The 23644-nt window shown below is 39.4% G+C and overlaps 2 protein-coding genes across 4 annotated transcripts in view; one reads left to right on the forward strand and one right to left on the reverse strand.

The window, feature by feature from the left end:
- The window catches only part of LOC135480911 (GPI-anchor transamidase-like), a 21579-nt gene extending 13156 nt beyond the window's left edge, over positions 1 to 8423 (reverse strand). Inside the window, exons 1-5 of the mRNA XM_064760840.1 lie at positions 8343 to 8423; positions 4084 to 4229; positions 3278 to 3336; positions 1549 to 1625; positions 263 to 374 (exon numbers count right to left, since the gene is read on the reverse strand). Of these exons, the coding sequence (XP_064616910.1) occupies positions 263 to 374; positions 1549 to 1625; positions 3278 to 3336; positions 4084 to 4229; positions 8343 to 8423 (475 nt within the window). The remainder of the gene's footprint in view (positions 1 to 262; positions 375 to 1548; positions 1626 to 3277; positions 3337 to 4083; positions 4230 to 8342) is intronic.
- Positions 8424 to 8704: 281 nt separating this feature from the next.
- Positions 8705 to 23644, forward strand: part of LOC135480740 (adenylate kinase isoenzyme 5-like) — a 35312-nt gene continuing 20372 nt past the window's right edge. For all 3 annotated transcript variants that reach the window (XM_064760657.1, XM_064760658.1, XM_064760659.1), the window contains exons 1-15: positions 8705 to 8843; positions 10920 to 11148; positions 11875 to 11973; positions 13046 to 13221; positions 13894 to 14007; positions 15792 to 15983; positions 16326 to 16431; positions 18236 to 18460; positions 18932 to 19107; positions 19513 to 19626; positions 20228 to 20419; positions 20891 to 20980; positions 22011 to 22149; positions 22655 to 22830; positions 23328 to 23441. In XM_064760657.1, the coding sequence (XP_064616727.1) occupies positions 8784 to 8843; positions 10920 to 11148; positions 11875 to 11973; positions 13046 to 13221; positions 13894 to 14007; positions 15792 to 15983; positions 16326 to 16431; positions 18236 to 18460; positions 18932 to 19107; positions 19513 to 19626; positions 20228 to 20419; positions 20891 to 20980; positions 22011 to 22149; positions 22655 to 22830; positions 23328 to 23441 (2202 nt within the window). In that variant the 5' untranslated portion in view covers positions 8705 to 8783. The remainder of the gene's footprint in view (positions 8844 to 10919; positions 11149 to 11874; positions 11974 to 13045; positions 13222 to 13893; positions 14008 to 15791; positions 15984 to 16325; positions 16432 to 18235; positions 18461 to 18931; positions 19108 to 19512; positions 19627 to 20227; positions 20420 to 20890; positions 20981 to 22010; positions 22150 to 22654; positions 22831 to 23327; positions 23442 to 23644) is intronic.

The raw sequence follows: 23644 nt of genomic DNA on the forward strand, positions 1-23644 counted from the left end.
CAGCCAGACAAGAAACGTTTCGGAAACTTCTTGCTCAAGGACATTTGCACTGGACACACAATGTAGTATAGGTAAGCCTGTGACCTAACCTGACATCAAAGAATGGTGATTTTGAAAAAAAAGTCATGTTGGAAGCAAAACCAATTAAGTGCATTGTTGCAGTTATCTAAACTGAAATGATACACAGTTTGACTGATCATAATCAACACCCTTTTATGCCTAATTCCCATGGAGCATTGTACATTGAAAAGTGGAGTCTCACCCGTCATGTAAATCAAAATATTACTGCGTTCATCTGAAAGGAGCCTCTTAGAGCGAGGAGTGCTGGGGGGCAGACGGCCAGTCAAGACACGAATGAAATTCTCAACAGTCACCTAAAACAGAATAACATGAAAAAGCCCCAGCATAAAGTACTGTAACTGTTCTATGTAAATATAGATCACTTATTGATGTTGTCAAGACCTGTATTTGCTGGTCTGAATTAAAGGCAGAGGAGATAACAGTAGACATCAGTTTCTACGCAAAACAGCTCTGAAGGCTTTAACAGCTGCACCACCCTGCTAAATTCACGTAGGAGAGATGTAATTGTTAGTGGATTATGTACTATGACTAAAAATATTTTTCAGTAGAATCCTAGAAGAAAAGTGCTCATGCAGTAGAAATGTCAATCTGTAATTTCAACATCTCAGTGCATATGATCAGTGTCCTGTAAATCCACAGATAGATACTGCATCCTACTATACTATATGTCACAGTGACACCTTTGGCTAATTTACAGCCATATAACCAGTGGCCAGCATTATGGTGGAAGGAAAGCGGGCAGAGCATCCGCAGGTTACTGGTCTACAGGCCTTCCCATTTCAGATATGAACATGAGCAAGAGCTGGACTTGACCTCACAGAGACAGCATTGGTGAGAGGCTATGGAGCTGTTATGCTGCACTGCCCACCTCGGTGCTCACATTGTGTTGATGTTGCCAAACATTACATGTACCTCAGTTAGAGGGATGTTACCCACCCTAACTGTCTGGGCGCGCTGGCTGATATGGGGTATGTAGCAAATAGTTTGCGTGTGTATGGAGAGGGCATTCTACTTTACCTGGCATTGAAATCACAATGCTGTATTACTCCTGTCAGCTCAAGTCTTAACTGGTGGTATTATACCTAAACTTCAATATGAACTTGGCTTCCTCTCCGGCTGTACATGGGAAGGTCTGTCAGCAACCTGCGGATGGTCGTGGGTTTCCCCTGGGCTCTGCCCGGTTTCCACCCACCATAATGCTGGCCGCCATCGTATACGTGAAATATTCTTGAGTACGGCGTGAAACACCAATCAAATAAATAAATAAATAAATCAATATGAACTTAAAGGATATGGGAATCCCGGCTATTCCAGCTAGAGGTATCACATGAAAATCACGCAAAGATCAGAGACTCTGCCACTGTGACAAAACCCTGTACTTTAGCACATCATCATGACTACGCAAACATGTTCAAATTAAATACTGGGAAAATTCCAATTTTCTTTGGAAAAAAATTATTGCCTTACCTCATAACCTCTGTAATCCACCTCTACATCATTACCATACACATTGATATGTTGATTAGCATTGTTAAACACTGTGCCTGAAAAAGACATGTGTAATGCCTTACAATGATTAGCATTATCAACTCACCCTCCGACCACATTCATAACAATGGAATATTCTACATACGACATAAATCTATAGGGAACAATTATTCTTCTGGATGTTCTCCTTACACCACATTTGACTTGAAACATACTACTGCCCGAAGGACTCAAAAGCTTTAATAGCTATGATAACCTATGGATATGTGTTATTTTTGATGGTTTTGTAGTACATGTACATTTATCATCAATACTTATCAGTCAAGAGTATATGATATAGGGCAAAAATAGCACCAGGATTAGCTGATGTGTAAGGAATAATTTCAATATACATCTTTGTACGCATGCTTGGGCTTTTGTGCCTTTCAAAACAATTTTTTAGGTCATATGACCATGAGGAGTCATAAGGTGTGTGTACCTATAATGTGTCTTTTTGTGGCCATGGTTGCAAGTCCAGGCTGCCAAAGAGCTGCCACTAAGGACACCCCATTCAGTCACATTATACTGACACAGGGCCAACCATTCCCAACCTCTCAGTGCAGAGCGCCGTGCAAGGTAGCAACAAGTAGTATTTTTTAAAGTCTTTGGTGTGACCCAACAAGGGTTTGGCCGTAGGTCTCCTGACTTCGAGGCAGATGCTCTAACCATTACAATGTAGGCCATCCAAGTGATCCCTTGAGAATAATTTCTTGCAGCAATGCCATGCATTAGTACATATAATTTTAAGGTTATAATAAAAATTAAATTTGTGACAGTTACAAATGCACTATTAACCACATTTCTTGTACACATACTTATTTCAGAGATCAACTGTGATTTGATTTGAAATGAAAAATTTACAGCTCAAGCATACTTCACCAATACAACAGCCATTAGAATCATAGGTAGACTGACTGAAATAACCAACCAGAATCTGCCAGTAACTCCAAAACCTTTATTTTCACACTAAATGTTCCCTGAAACAATATTTTATACCGGCCACCATAGATGACGCAAATGCTCTCCCACTGGACCTAAAAGGGATTATGGAACTTTAAATTCTTATAGCCAAGTCAAGAAGTAGGCCAACTGGCTGCGACGCGAGGATCCATGCAGTCGGGCGAATTGCAGTGACGAGAACAATCTTTCACTCTTCACCGGTCAAAGTAACAATTCAGCTAATCTTTATATTCACTGGCAGAAATAAATAAGGCTTGAATTTTATTGAATGGAAACAGCGAAATGCCAATTTAAATTCTGGCTGAGTTCCCGTTATGAGCTTCAAGGTACAGCGTGCTGTGGGTATCACGCGTGCACAGTGGCATGTACGCGACGTGTGAACTGAGCTGAAGCGCTGTCCTGTCGCCTCGTGAAAATAAGAAGTCGTACTGTAAAAATGTCCGAAAATGATATTTAGATAACAAGACAATGGGCAAAATTGAGGAGTTGAACATAGTTGAAGGTCAAAACTTCATGAAGAAACAGGGCAAAAGTTGCATAAAATTTTTGACAAGTCACATGAGAGCAGAAATTCTCTTTACCTTTAGCATGATAAGGGGCAAGAGAGTCTGATCTCAAAGCTCCTATCTTCTTTGTGCTACCATGACCTGCCTCAAAGGTTAAACTATGACATAATGAAGAAGAATAATTTTCAAGGAGAATGACTGACCTGGACGAGGGTTGCGAGCATTGCAGGCCATATCATCTGCCACCATCAGAATTATGTGACTACAGAGACAAAAACAAATTTCCACTTAGGTCATCAGAACTTCATATTAGAAACTTTAGCTTGACCCATTGTTTTTCCATTGGTCGCTTTACCAATTGGTCAAATTTTTCCCATTTTACCTTTAACATTTGTCAATCACAGACAGTTTCACTGTTAAAATAGATGCTACTGACTTTTTTGCAGGATACTGCAGCCATTGCAAATTTCAGCTTGTTTGTTCATAGGCCCAGGCAATGAGATAACTGAGAGAATATTTATATAACAGGAAATTCTATCAAAAGCTCAATACAAAAAAAATTAACATAGGGCCCTCTTTTGGAGGTTCACTTTGGTTACCCCAATGAACATAATTTTAATGTTAGTCTATACGCATTGATATTCACAGCTGGACAGCTATAAAAAGATGGCTGACAAATGAAGCTTATATTTATTTATTTGATTGGTGTTTTCCGCCATACTCAAGAATATTCCACTGATACGACAGCGGCCAACATTATGGTGGGTGGAAACCAGGCATAGCCTGGGGGGAAACCCCGACCATTCGCAGATTGTTGACAGACCTTCTCACTTACGGCCGGAGAGGAAGCCATCAAGAGCTGGACTTGAACTCACAGCGAATGCATTGGTGAGAGGCTCCTGGGTCATTACACTGCGCTAGCGTGCCAACCAACTAAGCCACAAGGGTCCCAATGAAGCTTATAAATTTACACCCAAACGTCGAAGTAGTTTCACTGTCACATACACACCTGTCTGGAATACCCAGTCTTTTGACACTTCTGTAAATAGAGAGTACATTGGCCACATGTCTATAGTTGAACCAGAAGCGAGAGGTGTCCACTAGGACTGCCCAGTTGTTTGTGTGTCCACTCTGGAAAAACTCCTCCACATTCTCCTGAACAGACAGAAATCACAATAAATCCCCAAATGAACACAAACTGTAAATTCTTCAAACATTTTCACTTTCTTGCAAGATGCTTATTCGAGCCTCATTCTGTGTAGACTAATAACAATATACTGTCAGTGAAGCCCCGAATCAGCCAAGCAACCAATGCACACATTTCTTCAAGATTAAATTGAAAAGGTGCATATATTGCACTCAAAGTGGCTCTGTTATTATGCAAAAAAGGGTTAAGGAACTACCAAGTTTTTTTATTGTTTTCTGTCTGCAAGCTTTCCAATAGATGCATCAATAAGTATACATGCAACTTTTTGTAAGGATCTTTTATACACTATGACAGTGTTTAATATTCTAAATGGATTTTCACGACCTGACTGCCTTCGTATTCCAGTCAACATTTAATCAATGTAACATAGGCCAATTCAGCTGTATTTGTATACGTGTGTAAGAGCTTTTTGATTGGTGTTTAACACGTTGACTGCTGGCTGATATGACCATAATGGGTCAAATAGGCCAAGCATGGATTATGATACATACTATCCTAGTATTCAATTTCCACATACTGAAACCAGTGACAGTTTTCATAATAACCACAGAAAGGGGAATTCCCTTATGACGAGTTTACTCGTCATGTGGCACTATGATGAGCGAAAGACGCTCTCACTGCCAGTGACGAGATATCTCGCTGCGAGATAACTCGCGCTTGGCAAATACGAATGACTCCGCTTGCCACACCGCCAGCTGACGATATATATCGCATGAGGAATAAACCATCTCAGATCTATTTATTACATAGGTTACCTAATTGTTTATACAGTAAGCCCAAATACTTCTTGGATTTAGGTTACGTGTTCAAGGCTACTCGTACATTGCTCATTTGCTGTGAGGTATTACATCACTTCCTGTGGTTTTGTAAGTTTTCACGTGGTGTCTGAAGTTCAGAGAGCGGTAAAGATGGCTGTGTGGAACGCAGAACAGGTCGCGGATCTATTGATGTGTGAGTCTTCCGATGATGGTGGGAACGAATCATCCGTTGTTGACTCAGAAGACAGTGAGTTTCGTATTTCAAGCAGTGGTGGAGAGGATCCTACAGTTTCTTCGGAAACAGAAAGTACCGACAGTGAAAACAGAACGTACGTAACACGTGGTCGCTCGAGGGCTAGAGGTCGGTGCGTGAGAACACGTGGTGGTGGAGTTAGGACCCGGGGCGGAAGCCGTGGAGTGTGTGTAACACCCAACCGATCGAGATCTGTAAGTCCTCAACCCAGACGAACCAGGGCAATTCATGTTCCACACCATGACTGGACCGAGGTGGCGCAAGACCCTCCAGATTTCCCATTTACCCAGACACCGGGGCTAATCAACCCTGTACCAAATGGGTCACCTGCAGAATTGTTTGAATTATTCGTAACTCCAGAACTTATTGATATGATGGTGACAGAAACAAACCGGTATGCTGCAGCAGAAATAAATAAACAGCGCCCACTACGCAGGCATTCCCGTTTGAATGACTGGCGTGACACTAATGCAGTGGAAATGAAAAAGTTTCTGGCACTCTTACTTCACATGGGCCCCGTCTCGCTGCCCACGATAGAGCATTACTGGAGTACAAACAATTTATACAAAAACACTCTGTTTGGCAGTATCATGAGCCGCAACAGATTCCAACTTCTGCTTCGCTTTTGGCATTTTACAGATAATGCGAACGCAGATGCCACAGATCGTTTGTATAAATTGAGACCTGTATTAGAACATTTCAACCATACTATGGACAGGATATATTATCCAAGGAAAGAACTCAGCATTGATGAATCAATGGTATTGTGGCGAGGGAGGCTGGTTTTCAGGCAGTATATAAAAAACAAACGTCACAAGTATGGTATAAAACTGTATGAGTTGTGTGAATCACGAGGGCTAGTTCTGAGGATTCGTGTTTACACGGGCACAGCTATCGATGACGACATGAACATGGGACAGTCAGGTGCTATTGTCATGAAACTGTTGGACGGATTTCTGGATAAAGGACATGTTGTTTTCACAGACAACTATTATAATTCTGTGGGACTTGTAAAAAGGCTAACTAACCGATCTACTTACATTTGTGGCACACTTCGCTTTGATCGTAAGGAGAATCCAAAGGAAGTTGCAAGTAAAAAGCTGAAAAAAGGTGAACATGCTTGGAAACGTTCTGAAAGCGTTGTAGTATGCAAGTGGAAAGATAAGCGTGATGTGTTGACAATAAGTAACATGCACAGGGTCGAAATGATCAATGTAGTAAATCGCCGACAGCAGATGTCTATCAAACCAAATATAGTGCAAGATTACAATGACGGTATGTCGGGTGTTGACACATCGGATCAAATGCTATCGTACTATTCTGGCCTTAGGAAGACTCTCCGATGGTACAAGAAAATGGGACTTCACATTCTCGAGGTTTGCGTAATAAATGCTCACATCCTGCACTCTGATAACAATCCTGCAAACGCAATGAAACTCCTGGAATTCAGGGAAGCTGTGACAACCCATCTCCTCGGTGACTCGTTGAATGTGATTCCCGCGGCAGGACCTAGCCCAACATCCCAATCATCGTTCCATTACTTGGAGCACTTGCCCGCCACAGAGAAGAAGGAACGCCCCACGAAGAGGTGCAGAATTTGTAGCATGCAAGGCTTGCGAAGAGAAACTCGGTACATTTGTGCTGAGTGTCCTGACAAACCGGCACTTTGTGTAGAACCGTGCTTTAGGCAACATCATGTAAATTAGGGACCTTCAGCACGACATTGACAGTTCTTGAAATTGCTATCAGTGAGCACTTATTCCGCAGTGGTCAAGATACATTTGTAGTTACTTATGACTGGTTTTATTTTATAATTTCAACATATGTATGTGCTTTCCTCTCGAGCCCAGCTGGCTCTGTAAATATAAGTTTCTTTTTGGATTTTAGGCACGGGGTTAGTGCCACGTGGTCCAACTTTCGTCACATCGGTATGTGACATAATAAAGAAAGATGGCGATTGTTTCAGACGTACACTATATTGTTGTTTTATTTATTCATCAAACAAAAGAATAATGCCAAAACTATGCGTCTAATTCACAACATAGGCTATAAACCGAGTTTTTGGTGAGCCATACTTTTTGACGAGTTAACTCGTCCATGGCAGAATACGGGTCACCCATGACGACGAGATAACTCGTCCTTGGCAGTCAACGTGTTAACTCTCACAGTAAACCACTGGCATTTACTCGACAAATAATTCTCCTGGCTAAAAGCTGTACCTAATTGAAGCCCCAGCATTACTATAATCTACAATGAAAACTCATCTGTGCACGTAAACACTTCTAAAACTTTATGTTTTTCAACGATTTCAAAAATTATGGGTTTAATCCTATTTTAAAATTAATGTCAAATTAATAATTTGAAGTCTACAGTGGATGCCAGTTAAATTTCTTTAGCGGTTTAATGACATGAAGTATGATATTTTCAAAAAGCACTGGTGGGGTACCCTACATTAAAACACGAGTGTTGTTTCACATGATATGTTTATATTTACATGTTTATGAGAAATAGAGAGAGATGTGCGTGCATGTTTTTCCATGCCATTGTCTTTGAATGTAATTAAATTGAGTTTAAGTACTGGTGGCTTTAAATATGTTGAACATATTCACTGTTTGATAATGACTGTATCGAGTCTTTACTTGTTGGGCTATGTGTACTATAAACCATGCAAGATATAGTCAAAAACAAATTTGCTGGCGTAACACCAGATCCAGATCATTGCACAATAGCCTGATGTTGCAGTTTTATTTGTAACTCATACTTCAGAGAGTTTCAATGGGAGGGGGGAATGGGGGGACAAACTGCGTTGGGGTGCAGATAATGTGAAGAGAAAATTTGGAGGACGGACATGGGGGAATGGTTAACGGCTTGCGGGTGGGGAGGAAGGTCCTGTGAATCTCCTACAATAGCCTAGATCTTCAGTACACAGTACACCACAGATAGCGCTGCGGCTACCTGCGCTAGGTCGATGTTAAATGATTAGAAATGGAGAACATATACGGATCAACGGTTATGTTCATGCAAAAGAGAAAGCAATGTGTGAAAATGACCTGTGACAAACTCCCAGCTGAGAAAACTTGAACTAAAATGCACAGGGTGAGAGACACAACGCTATTCATGGATGCTGCCATCTTGGAAATAGTTCACAGAGAGCCGGTATCGAGATATGTAAACACTCTGTACTGTTCTATAAATGTTCACATACTAAGTGCAAGCGTCATTTTCTGTAAATTGTTAAATGGATGAATGATAATTTTAGTGCGTATAAAACGAATGCATCTGTAGTGTCCGGCCGATAATGAACGATCTATATTGTACCTGTTGACTCCCGCGGATGTATCAGGCGCACCTTGTTAGCCTTGCGCCAGTCAATGTTGTCAATAGTAACGTAAACTGTGTGGATGGAAGCTTTGACAGTAGATAGAGACGCTGCACGATCCACCAAGATTGAGCCCAAGGAAGTGAAATACGTCCGTTGCAGCGACGGCAAAATGACCACCGATGACGCCAAGACCTATCTTACAAAGCGAGAAATACCTCGCTTGTTTGAGGTAAGCTGTCATAGATTTTTTAATCACGTATTTAAGGCTATATAGAATGTATGGAAATCTTGCACCTGGTAAATGACACGGCCTGTTTGTAGGCTATAGTATACTGAGTGTAGTCACGTGATTTAATACATAGTGTAGTTAGCGACGAGAATTGTGCTTTTTTACTTAGTGATACCATAAATAAGTAATTAACCTGATTTCTATCTATACTGGTGTCTCACTTACAGTATAATTGAACAATTTTAAATCTTCTCCCTCCATAATAGCGGGGCCTCCGTGGCTCAGTTGGTTAGCTCGCTAGCGCAGCTCTCACCAATGCGGTTTGCTCTGAGTTCAAGTCCAGCTCATGCTGGCTTCCTCTCCGGCTGTAAGTGGGAAGGTCTGCCAGCAACCGGCGGATGGTCATGGGTTCCCCCGGGCCCCGGGCCGTGCCCAGTTTCCACCCACCATAATGCTGGCTGTCGTCATATAAGTGAAATATTCTTGAGTACGGCGTAAAACATCAATCAAATAAATAAATAAATCCATAATATAAATTTCTGACATTCATTTGGTCGATAGACGACACACAAGGTAAATGTCCTGTTAAATGAGGATCCAGGGAAATCATTTAGCTCGCTGAATAAACAGCATTACAACAATGACAGAGTATATGTATAGATACCCACCTTATACAACTATAGGGCCTGGGGATCGAAATTAAAAGCCTGAATCTGCGAATCTTGTTGTCAGTTAGCCTAGGCCTACACATCGGCCAGATATTTTGAGGTAAAAATCCTGAACCTCTTGAAATACAGTGTCTAGTTATAGCACTTGATATTAGACTAACTTAATCATGATCCTAAATTTTGTACAATTAAGTTTTAAACAATAACATCACATGTAAAATTAACCACACGTTTTTTAATTATTAAAACTGCATTTGTCTACAGGTTTTTGTGAGTGTGTGTGTGAAAAAACTGAGTAATAGTTTTTAATGTAAATTTTACAAATAACTGTCTAACATAATGTTGCACAAAAAATGTCTTATTTCTTTTTTTTTGTACTGGAGAACACTGTTTGCCAAATGCATGTGCACATATGAGGAATCTCCATATCATGGCTGTACTACTGCCATTAAGCTATTACACCACTCATTAATTCAGTCATAGATCAGTTTACAAGGTTAAATGCAACTGGAAATTCGCATGAAATTTCCTGCTTGATTTACCGTGTGTAGCTGGACTAGAATTCGCTGTCAGTGTAATAGTCATTTCACAATGAACGGCATTACACGCAAAATCAACTCAGATTCCTGTAGATTCTCTTCCTCCTAGTTTTTAGCGAACTCAAACACTGACATCTTTAGGTAGAATCTGTTTGAATAATGACAAGTTTCTTCTGAATATTACTGTGCATTACCCTTTGCATAGTATGTATTTAAGGACGTTGCATACTTGTCAGCTCGGGGCCTCTGTGGCTCAGTTGGTAAGCGCGCTAGAGCAGCTAATGACCCAGGAGTCCCTCACCAATGCCGTCGCTGTGAGTTCAAATCCAGCTCATGCTGGCTTCCTCTCCGGCCGTACGCGGGAAGGTCTGTCAGGAAACTGTGGATGGTCATGGGTTTCCCCTGGGCTCTGCCTGGTTTCTTCCGACCAAAATACTGGCCCCCGTCATATAAGTGAAATATTCTTGAGCAAGGCGTAAAACACAAATCAAATAGATAAATAAATACTCGTTAGCTCCACAGGGGTTTGGATTGAATAGCCCTGTAAGGTCAATTATTCTGTTTCCTCAATAAGTGCTCGGTTATGTTATTAGCGGAGTATTTGATGTTCCAACAATAAGAGAAAAAAGTAAATAGTAGACTGCTGATAAATAACTGTTTCTCTCCTCCTTCATGTTCACTTTTGTGGCCAATAATTGAACATGTGTCTGTTAAAAATTATCACTTGTAGCCATGGTAGAATCTGTAAATTTGGATAGAAAAAGGTCATGAAAAGCAACCAACCAGTTAACAGTAGTCTAAATGTGCACAGTTACATATTTATGTGTATAGTCGACCAGCTATGTGCATAGTATCTCTTGTATTTGCAGAGCTTGATGACAGGTCTCATGTACCATCGGCCATCTGATCATCTACATTATCTCATCACCTGCCTGGAGAAAGTCCGCACAGAAGGCATAGACAGCATTCGCTGGAACTACTTTGTCGACCTGCGACGAACAAAGACGCCCCTCCCTCCCGTCACACCAAACAATGGGAAACATCATGGATCAAACAGACGGACTCCCACACCAAAGAATGGACGCAAGACACCCAAACGTATGTCACATATGTAATCATTGCTCATCCACTGATACATGAGTCTGAGCTGGTAAGCCTATGTAAGTAGCACGTGTGCTGTGAGCAGGGTTGCTAGGGTACAGGTAGCACGTGTAGGTGGCTGTGAATGTTTAATGGACTGTCGTGACTGTGTTCGTCTCTCAATTTCCCAGAAGATCACAAGGACTAGGACTAGGAAAAAAGCGATGAATAAAACATGGTTGAATATACAATAGTTATCTACCTCCAGACAGCATGGAATTTCCCTTTAGCTCAGAGGTAGAAGCATCCACTTGACACCGAGACACTAATTGCTGGTTCAATCCCCCAGCTGGTAAGCCTTGTCACACCAGTTTCAAAGAAAGGAAAATAAGCTCTGTTAAAAAAAATTAAATAAGCTCTGTAACAGAGATAAAAGCACATTGTATAGTACAAGTTGTGACTTGTATTATATGTCTGTATTATATTTGATCTAATCACCAGAGATAAAAGAATAGCTTGATATCTCTAAACACTATAATGGTAGTTCATTTATGCATGTACTTACATTAAAATTTTTTGTAAAAACGTGATTATTTGAATACGTCATATATCCCAAACATATATATCATGATTTGTTATGAGTAATTTAGACAACCTTTTGTTTCTTTGCTAGGTGGTTTTAGGTCTTGGTCAATCATGATTTTTAATGGAATCTGAATGTCAACCATTTGTCAACCTTTTCAGATGAGCCCCTTCGAAGAGAACTTTCCAAGAGCCCAGTGCTACCCCCGATAGGAGACCAAAGAATAAAGCTCCCTAATGTGCCCATTGTCTTTTTAATGGGTAAGGATATGTATGTGCTGATTCAGCTCATGCATCTGATTCAGCTCATGCATCTGATTCAGATCTGATTCAGCTCATGCATCTGATTCAGATCTGATTTAGCTCATGCATCTGATTCAGATCTGATTCAGTTCATGCATCTGATTCAGATCTGATTCAGTTCATGCATCTGATTCAGATCTGATTCAGCTCATGCATCTGATTCAGCTCATGCATCTGATTCAGATCTGATTCAGTTCATGCATCTGATTCAGATCTGATTCAGCTCATGCATCTGATTCAGCTCATGCATCTGATTCAGATCTGATTCAGTTCATGCATCTGATTCAATTCATGCATCTGATTCAGATCATGCACGTAAATGTTTCCAATACCGACCTGGATCAATAATGTTTTATTCAATTGTTAATAGTACATACCATTTATGAGAAACAATACAGTACTGGGTAGTCAAATTCCTAAATTTAATTAACTTACCTGTGAACTTAATATTTATTTATTTATTTTTTTATTTATTTGATGGGCGTTTTACACCGTACTCAAAAATATTTCACTTATATGACGGCGGCCAGCATTATGGCGGGAGCAAACCGGGCAGAGCCTAGGGGGAAACCCACAACCATCCACAGGTTGCTGGCAGACCTTCCCATGTATGGCCGAAGAGGAAGCCAGCATGAACTGGACTTGAACTCACAATGACTGCTTTGTAAGAGGCTCCTGGGTCATTACGGTGCGCTAGCACGCTAACCAACTGAGCCACAGTTAATATGTTAATCAGTCATTCTATAGCATGGCAATGTATATTATTTTTGTATCAATCCAACTGGATAGACCATAAATTGCTTTGCTTATACTTAGGTTGTTATTCTATTAGTGTGGATAGAATATTGTCAAATGAATATCTTAAATTAAGTCTAAAAAAAAAAAAATGTCAGTCAAAATATAAGAGTTATTCCAAGGATTATGTTTCAGAAAGTTGTGAATATGCTTTAATTGAGCTGTTTGTATTTTGAAAGAGGGGACTCGGTGTATCCAGACATGTGTGCAACCCCTGTTTGCAATGTTCTTACAGGAGGCCCAGGTAGTGGCAAGCTGACCCAAGTACAACGCCTGGTTCAGCGCTACAATGGCTGGGTGCATTTGTCCATGGGGGACCTTATTCGTCACCAGATTGCCAGCAGGGGTACGGCTGAGGCGAAGTGGGACATGGTGGCTGACCTGGTTTCTAAGGGAGAAATGGCTCCAGAGGTCAGTAATCAAACAGTCAAGGGCCAGTCACATGAGTACCCATGTGTCAGCTATAAAGACTGCACACTTCCCACATTGTCTCCCCTTTTCCATCCATTATATATGCAAATATTCATAAAAATGAAATCACACTGCATTGACCTCATATAGACAGAAAAAGTGTCAGGTCATACCTACATGTAAGTTTGATCTAAGTTTTGCCAAATCCTGGAAAGATCTTGAAAGTGAGAAACAAACTGTCATAGGGATAAAATGGGCAGAAATGTTTCCTCTCTGACAAAGGTTATTATTCTCATGTTCCAAACTAAAAAGGTGTTTTACAGTGGATCTGTACATGTACTTATTTTTTGGCAGCCAAATTCATTACATTCCTGATATCTTTTTATATGTTCAAGTCTTCAGTTTGGGTGATACTGCGTAGTGATCTAGCTAGCTCAGCATGGTTTGTACCTCACCCAAAACTTGTATGTTAGAATGTATTAATGGTGCAAGATGTAGTGGATTCTCCACTGTGTTTTTTCCTTCACTTTGCTAATAATAATGATATACATTTAATGTGTAGCACTTTTCTTGTAAAGAGTTTCAGTTGAAACCAATTCACTTGACATGTATCAGCATGTTCATACCAAACACAAATACATGTATGTGCAATTTCATGACTTTGTTTACTAGGATATCACCATTGAACTACTTATTGACAACTTCAAGAAACATCCCAGTGCCTCTGGTTTTATTGTGGAGGGCTATCCCAGAGACTTAAGACAAGTGCAGGAATATGACAAATATGTAAGTTATGCTCATGTTATCCCTTAGTTTAAAGAGACACAATGCTGATGATAAAAAAGGTGCTGCTATTTTAATGGTCATCCATACATAAAGTTGAAACTTCCAGATGTCTACTGACATGTATATGAATTTGAGTGGACAATCAAATGTTCATTTTTATTGGGCGTTTGCCTTCGAAACATCCACTCACTCAAGTCTCTATATTTAGAAATATAGCTGTTGACATTTGGACAAGGTTACTTCGCCCATGTAGTGTAGACAATGGGAGATTTTCAGTGAACTTCAAATGTCAGACGTGGTATTATGCAGCCTACATGTACCATGTAACTTCAGTCCTGCCGTAAAGATTTTGGGGGGATTACAAATACTTTATAATACATTATTGATAAAAAAGATCATATTAGGTTTACTAAACTTACAATCTGCTTCCAGTTTGTCACACTGTTTACGTGTGTGATCCACGAGCGAGTATTGCATTGTGGGAATCGTTGTGCTACCTCATTTGCATGTTATCTTATTGAGCAGACAGTTTAGACCAGTGACGGATTTCTGTTTTTTAATTCTATTAACTGAGATTTTTTCAGAAAATACAGGCCCAGGGCCTCATAATAGTTAGGAGTCAAATGCAACTCTTTTTTGTATTCAGCTGAACTCAAAAAATATCTTTCTACAGCATGTCCCTCTAAGGTATATTTTCTCCTGTTTTTATTTTATAAAAATGGCGAATTATTTCCAAAATTTAGCAGTACCCAAGGGTAATGTTTTTTATTTTTTAACTCGCCTTTTTGGAGAGGTAAGTCATTTGCATATATATCAGATACACGTCACTAAATCTTACATTGTTTGTCCAAAATTAACTGACATGGGACGCAAGGATAATGTTTATTTATTTGATTGTCATTCAAGAGCATCATACTTAAGACTTTTTCTCTTATACAATGGCAGTCAGTTTCATGGCAGCCAGTAGAGGAAACCTGCATGCCCAGGGACCTTTAATCCTGATGATCTTACCCATATTTGATGTACAGATATGTGTACCATTTCTCTCCTTTGGTATACTAGTGGTCCTCAACTGCGCAATCGGCCACACGAACATTGTCAACGGCGCAATCAGCCACACGAACATTGTTAACTGCGCAATCGGCCACACGAACATTGTCAGTGGCGCAATCGGCCACATGAACATTGTCAACTGCGCACTCGGCCACACCAACATTGTCAACTGTGCAGTGGGCCACACAAACATTGTCAGTGGTGCAATTGGCCACGCAAACATTGTCAACGGCACAACTGGCCACACGAACATTGTCAGCGGCGCAATCAGCCACACGAACATTGTCAACGGCACAACTGGCCACACGAACATTGTCAGCGGCGCAATCGGCCACACGAACATTGTCAGTGGCACAATCGGCCACATGAACATTGTCAACTGAGCACTCGGCCACACCAACATTGTCAACTGCACAGTCGGCTACACGAACATTGTCAGTGGCGCAATCGGCCACGCAAACATTGTCAACGGCGCAATCGGCCACTCGAAAATTGTTAACTAGGCAATCGGCCACACAAACATTGTCAACTGCTTATCACCAAACTGTTGCGACCAGCAGGGAGAGCGAGGGAGTCTGAAAATTCATTTCATTCATTTTAAACCTGTGCGTTATGTGTCCTTGCAATTGGAAGGCAAGTTCCTCTGACCACTGGACCACGGTGTAATTACCCCAATGGCAGTGTTGTGGTCTTGAAGCAGTTTGAAGCCTGAATTGTGTGATGTGTTTCAGATTGGCCGTGTGGACCTAGTGTTTCTGCTGGACTGTGAGGAAGCCTTGTGTCAGCAGAGGTTGTACCAGAGAGGCCAGGACAAAGGACGGATTGATGACAACATGGCAGCCATTGCCAAGCGCATAGCCTTCTTCAAGCAGAACACGTTACCAGCCATTAAACACTATGATGACCAAGGCAAACTTGTCATGGTATGTGTAACACACTGATGGCTCTGCAATTTTTGTGGCCACTAAGATGTAAACATGCTTTTCAGTCACCTATGTAAATAAAATAAACTGCTTCTGTGAAACAGAAGGAGCTATTCATGGTACTGGTGATTAGATGTATAATTTTATTTCTATTTAATCACCAGTAACTCTTGGATTTATCCAAAGTATCTTAACCCATGCAGTTTCATTTGAAAAAGTTCTTTAAGTTCAATGCAGGTGAAAACCATGTTTTTGTAAGCCAAAATCGGGGGAGAAATGGGAAGTTTCTAACATGTATTTTTGGAGATGTGTATATGACTGGCTTGTTTTATACCTTGGTAGCTCGATGGTGATCGTGATGAGGAAGAGGTAGCCTTTGAACTGGCAGCATTATTTGATAACATCTTCTACAAGAAGGGAGAAACACAACCAGAGTCCCAGGCTGCTGGTAAGTAGGAAACCAAGAAAACCTTATGTATAAACCATATAGCTTTAAAAGCACTAACCACATTATGGCTTGTGAAGTGGTGTTAAGCTATAATGATTCACACATTCACTCATTCAGTCCTTATGAGCATTCAGTCCTTATTGGAAAGTCCTTATTATCATTCAGTCCTTATTGGAAAGTCCTTATTATCATTCAGTCCTTATTGGAAAGTCCTTATTATCATTCAGTCTTTATTGGAAAGTCCTTATTATCATTCAGTCTTTGTTGGAAAGTCCTTATTATCATTCAGTCCTTATTGGAAAGTCATTATTATCATTCAGTCTTTATTGGAAAGTCCTTATTATCATTCAGTCTTTGTTGGAAAGTCCTTATTATCATTCAGTCCTTATTGGAAAGTCCTTATTATCATTCAGTCTTTATTGGAAAGTCCATATTATCATTCAGTCTTTATTGGAAAGTCCTTATTATCATTCAGTCCTTATTGGAAAGTCCTTATGAGCATTCAGTCCTTATTGGAAAGTCCTTAATATCATTCATTCCTTATTGGAAAGTCCATATTATCATTCAGTCTTTATTGGAAAGTCCTTATTATCATTCAGTCCTTATTGGAAAGTCCATATTATCATTCAGTCTTTATTGGAAAGTCCTTATTATTATTCAGTCTTTATTGGAAAGTCCATATTATCATTCAGTCTTTATTGAAAAGTCCTTATTATCATTCAGTCCTTATTGGAAAGTCCTTATTATCATTCAGTCTTTATTGGAAAGTCCATATTATCATTCAGTCTTTATTGAAAAGTCCTTATTATCATTCAGTCCTTATTGGAAAGTCCATATTATCATTCAGTCTTTATTGGAAAGTCCATATTATCATTCAGTCTTTTGGAAAGTCCTTATTATCATTCAGTCCTTATTGGAAAGTCCTTATTATCATTCAGTCCTTATTGGAAAGTCCATATTATCATTCAGTCTTTATTGGAAAGTCCTTATTATCATTCAGTCTTTATTGAAAAGTCCTTATTATCATTCAGTCCTTATTGGAAAGTCCATATTATCATTCAGTCTTTATTGGAAAGTCCATATTATCATTCAGTCTTTATTGGAAAGTCCTTATTATCATTCAGTCCTTATTGGAAAGTCCTTATTATCATTCAGTCCTTATTGGGAAGTCCATATTATCATTCAGTCTTTATTGGAAAGTCCTTATTATCATTCAGTCTTTATTGAAAAGTCCTTATTATCATTCAGTCTTTAATGGAAAGTCCTTATTATCATTCAGTCCTTATTGGAAAGTCCATATTATCATTCAGTCTTTATTGGAAAGTCCTTATTATCATTCAGTCCTTATTGGAAAGTCCTTATTATCATTCAGTCTTTGTTGGAAAGTCCTTATTATCATTCAGTCTTTATTGGAAAGTCCTTATTATCATTCAGTCCTTACTGGAAAAAGACCTTATTATCGTTCAGTCCTTACTGAATTCAATGCCTCAGATTTTTAAATACATACTTTGTCACCAGAAAATTACACCACTGATTATGAAGTGGTTTCTGCCCTGTATACTGCCTAACTTGAGTTCACATCTAAGTGGACAGAATCAGTGTCATTTGTGATTTATTGAAATGCCGATGAATTATTGCTAAATGCACCACTGCAGCAACCACATTTATTTAACTTCTCTGTCATATCCTTGTTTTAGGAAAGTTACATTATGTTGACCATTGTTGGTGGATATGTAAGAGGTGGGAGGTTACATGTAAGCTGTATAGTTTATACATTTCTAATTTTTTCTCTGTTTGTGCAAAGGTGATGGAATCAGCTGCCCAAAACCGCTGCCTCCGATAGCAGCTCATGTTCCCAGGCCACCCTCTGGACAAAAGCCTGTATCACCCTATAGAAATGTTACTTCACCGCAGGCACAATCAAGGGAGACAAATCTCGTGTCTGCTCAAGAGAACGGCATTGCTGCTGAAGCTCTGGATGGTGGAAGAAAGCCTGGTTTGCCTAAGTGCCCCATAATCTTTGTGGCAGGTAAATTTAACGTGAAAATCTCTAGCTATCACTGGAGTATACACAGCTTGATTTTATGTTATGAGCTGGGAAAGTTTACTGTTCTTATTGTTATACTTTATAACATCCTAAGGAGAGAAAGAAAAATATATTAAAACATCAGTCTAGTCATTCTCAAGTAGGGCCCATTTGAACATCAAAACCGACATTTGCTTACCAGTTGTCAACCAGATGTTCCCAGTCAAAAGTTGCAACACTAATTTCCAAAACAACGTTAAAAAACAAACCTCCAAGTCATGGATGCAGGCAAACAGAATCTGTTAACGCTTTTCAACAATGACCGAAAGACACAACAGATACTTCAGGCTAATGAATAACATCATTATCCAAATCAGTACCATGCAAGTTTATAAGTTGTTGTTAATCAAAATCTGAATCGCACTTGGTAGATCTTACGTATTGTTGTGTTTTGTTTGACTTTTTGTTACCCAGGAGGTCCTGGCAGTGGTAAGAGAGATCAGTGTAAGCATGTGGTGGAGAAATACCCTGATATATCTCATATATCTGTGGGGGAGATACTGCGTGCTGAGGTAGCCAGGAGAGAGGCAGAGGACAATAAGTGGGGGGTGGTGCGGGACCTGATCAACAGTGGAAGCATGGCACCTGAGGTGGGTACACTGAGAGTAAAGAGATTAAAGGATTCATGAAAACATGATTATGGTTTTAAAAGAAATGAACACAGTTAGTTAATTATATATGGTTTATTTGGGTATATGTTGTATTCTGAAAATTTGGCTAGATGTCAGTTTTAACTTTTAACTCATGCTTCATGTTAAAACATTTACATGTAAATGCTAAATTAATGTAACGTGTGAAAACGTTAATTGAATTTATCTAATTTAACCAGTGTCAAACTTCTGAATGCGGTCTTTGGTCTTACATGTGTCAATACATCTGTTTTGTATTAGACAAGGCTTTTAAACTATTTGGTAGGTTGCAACTTTCATTTGCCTAGAGGACTATGAAAATGATGTTGACCTCAGTTTGACCTTTTAACCTGTGTGTTTTTCTAGGACGTGGTCATAGATTTGCTGGAGAAAGCCATTAGAGACAGATCAGAGTCCAAGGCCATCCTTGTTGACGGTTACCCCAGGAACACCGCTCAGTTGCAACTGTTTAATGATAAGGTGGATATGATAATAAATGTGGAATAAAAACTGTGGTATTTTAAACTAGTTTTCTTTAGGGTCGTACAAATTTTATAGTATTGTTGCAAAAGGTTTTTGATAAACTTTCAAATTATCATTGTGAATGACTGAAAGAAATATTTTGATTCATTATGTGTTACTTCTTCTTGGGGTTTGTTTGGTTCTGATTCAGAATATTGGATATACATGTAGTCATGTGTATCTTACCTTGAGAAATGCCATTTTCATTTTGAAAGCCTTTACGTATTGCAAATAAAGCATGTGTGTGAGCCTTGCACTTCTCATATAAAAAGTGAATATTCTGTGCTTTTTAATTTTTCAAATTTAAGTGTGTTTATTTCAGAGAAAAAAGGAACTCCTGTTTTGATGGAGGTCAGAGGGGATAACTCTTACCAGGAAGCTCACTGGCTTTGTTTTTTTCATTCTTATTCATTACTTTTCATGACTGAATTGTTGAGCAGTATTTCTGTTTTATTTAGAATTCTGTATAATTACATGTCTGTTCTTGTTGGATTCAATCATGCATAATGTGAAAACATGCTTTTCTTTCAAATTTGTGATTCTTGTTGTTGTTTATCAGATAGGAGAAGGTGGTTATGTTTTGCTGCTCGACACTTCAGAAGATACGCTGACCAGGAAACTCGCTGAGCGAGGTGAAGATGAAGAAAGACAGGACAGTCACCTGGATGCTGTACAAAACCGCTTGACAACTTATAAAAATGACACCTTACCTGTCCTGAAACAGTATGATGATACTAACAAACTGGTGGTGGTGAGTGGTTGTCCAGAATTTTTTTTGCATTAAGGAATTATGAAATTTACTTTATGGTAAGTTCTAACATATAAGAGTATAAATAAGTATCAATGTCTTCTATTGAGGTCTAAAAATGGTTTTTAAGATCAAGGCTTTAGTAGTCAGCTCTGTAAAGTACTGACTGAAAATCTAAAAATGCACAACATTGACAAAAATGAAAAACAACTGAATTAAACTTTTCATTAATTTCTGTATTACTATCTTAGATACTGAACATGTACAATCATCATTGTACATGTACATTTCATCAATGATTTTAGTTGTTTAATTTAACCATTAATATATATTAAATTCACTGTTCGCAGAATGGAAATGTTATTTAAGGAAACCGTGATGTATGGCTAATTTTTAAATATTTCTGTGGAAGTGTAACATTTCACAAATTCCAAGTGTTAAGTGATATTTTTTATATTTTATACTGTTATTTAGATTGATGGGGACAGAAATACAGACAAAGTTTCTAATGATTTGCTCTTGTGGATTGATCATCTTGTCTATGGATCAGACAAACCAGAAATGGTAAGAATTCCTACTATCGTATCGGGCCAAATTGATGTATGACTAGTACAGCATAAAACCGTGACCGCATAAAGGAAGAAATAATATACACCTGTTAACAATGACAGGGGTCTCAGTCCAGACAGACTTTATCAATATTTGGTGACGACAGTAAGACTGACTATCTTTTCCTGCCTAAAAGAAAAAAAAAATCATATAATCATGTACACTGCATGGTGTGATTTAAAATCCACCAGAGTAAGACTGAAAAAAAAATTGAATTGTTTTTCAATGTGAAAAAACAATCGCATGAATGTAGTCCTTGTCGATAGATGATAGATGTAGAAAAAACTGTATCTATGTACCTCTGCTTTTTTTTTGACTTTCCGTAAAATTATTTATTTTATTTATTTCATTGGTGTTTTATGCTGTACTCAAAAATATTTCACTTATACGACGGCAGCCAGCTTTATGGTAGGAGGAAATTGGGCAGAGCCAGCTGGAAACCCACGACCATCTGCAGGTTGCTGGCAGACCTTCCCACGTACGGCCAGTGAGGAAGCCAGCATGAGCTTCCGTAAAATTAATTATTTTATTTTAATTCAGCTACTAAAAATTAATAGCTGAATTCTAGGGTGGACTATAGTGGGTTAATGTTGGCTGCCAATGATTTCTCAAGTTTTCCTGTTTACTCTATTATATTTATAATGCAATTAGAAGTGCTCTGTATTGGTGCACATTACATATGTGCATGTACTTCACAATAATTTTGTCAATACCCCCAGTGTAAAGCCCACTTCAGAACTCACATATTCAAATGTTTTTAATTTTGTTTGTTTAAAAAAATTAAATAGTAAGTGTAGGTATTAACCCTCAGATACAGTTGTCAGTGGTCTTTTTTTGTGTGTGTGAAAGTTAATTGTGAGTTATTGTTGGTTGTTAATTATCCTAAGAGATATATAGAGTGTGGAGAACGTTCTGCTCCTATCACATTGTGGTTGCACAGTGGAACTGTGTCTTCGTTAGTATACTCTTTGTATATCTTTTGAAGGCAAAGCCAAAGGAGGTAGCAGTCAGTCCTCAGCACTCAGTCAATGAGACAAGAGAGGGTGACAGTGCAGGGGAGGCAACCTACATGGAGCAGGAGAGACAGCCTGATCTGCCACAGTGTCCCATCATCTTCATCACAGGTTGGCTTTACTGATCAGGAATAACTACTGTAGTGAAGACCATACAGTCTTTCTGCAGAATAGCTAGTGAAAAAGTAATACGGCTGTGTTGAGCATGTTAAAGATGTTAGCTCATTTTTCTCTTTAATTTGGGCACGGAAATTCATTGTGTTGTGTGTATAGTTTGGTGGTTAAATGGCAAACAGAAACAGTTATTTTATATACATGTCAGTGTAACCATGTTAATTGGTGACTTTGGTAATGGCGATACCTAAGAGGGTGTTAAATGAAAGCAGAAAGGGTAGGGCACCATCCATAGTCTTCCTATCAGTTTGTACCCATCCAAACATGAATAAACATGTTGACTTTGATCAAGATTAAGGTCAGCTTCGTGACACATTGGAACAAAGATGTTTTAAATCAGCTCATCAAAAGAGCTGGTGAAATAAAGGTGTCATTGATTCCAAAGATTTCAGACATATGATATTAAGTATTCTCAGATTTCATTCTGTTTTGCTGTACCCAGGGGGTCCTGGCAGTGGTAAGAGAGAGCAGTGTAAGCATGTGGTGGAGAAATACCCTGATATATCTCATATATCTGTGGGGGAGATACTGCGTGCTGAGGTAGCCAGGAGAGAGGCAGAGGACAATAAGTGGGGGGTGGTGCGGGACCTGATCAACAGCGGAGACACGGCACCGGAGGTGGGTACATCGGACTAGAGGTGGGTATGTGGAGCATTGGGTTGGGTACATGCCACTCATGGTTATGTGTTATGCGAGGTGGGTACATGGCATTTGGGGATGACATTACATGGTACATGGGTTTTGGGCACATGACACCTGAGGTTTGTACGTTATGTGGGGTGGGTACGTGGCATTTGGGGCGGGTGCACGCCACCCGAAGTGGGTACATGGTACATGGGTTTTGGGCACATGACACCTGAAGTGTGTACATGTTATGTGGGGTGGGTACATTGGTCAGTTTTGTTTGGGAGGATGCGTATGTCAATATGCTTGGAAGGAGGGGTCCTTACCACTATTAAAATTTACGTGAATTCAAGTGTATTGCTGTATTCAGTCAGATGTATGAGTATATTTAAACTTTGACTGATATTGCTTGTGACAAATGAAGTCCATAAAGTTGTTTTTACCCGTCTGAAAGTTGTTTCTTGTTTAAACCATCCCGTATACTGCTGCAGGATTTGGTGATAGATCTCGTGGAGAAAGCCATAAAGGAAAGGTCAGAGGCAAAGGCCATCATTGTGGATGGTTACCCCAGGAACCTTGCTCAGCTCCAGCTCTTTAATGACAAGGTGAGCCACCATTCTACACATCAGCTCAGTGGGCTTAATGCTGTGTTCACCTGATGTGACTTGCCAAATTCAACAAGTGGAATGAAAACAAGACAATTTCACAAGCCACGTTTAGACGATGCGATTTGTTTGAATGAATTTTTCACTCAACTAGTCAATAGGTTGACTCACGAACAATCTCACCATGTGAATGCAGCTGTGGG

This window comes from Liolophura sinensis, chromosome 13 (genome assembly GCF_032854445.1).
Source record: "Liolophura sinensis isolate JHLJ2023 chromosome 13, CUHK_Ljap_v2, whole genome shotgun sequence".
In the NCBI taxonomy this organism is placed as follows: domain Eukaryota; kingdom Metazoa; phylum Mollusca; class Polyplacophora; order Chitonida; family Chitonidae; genus Liolophura; species Liolophura sinensis.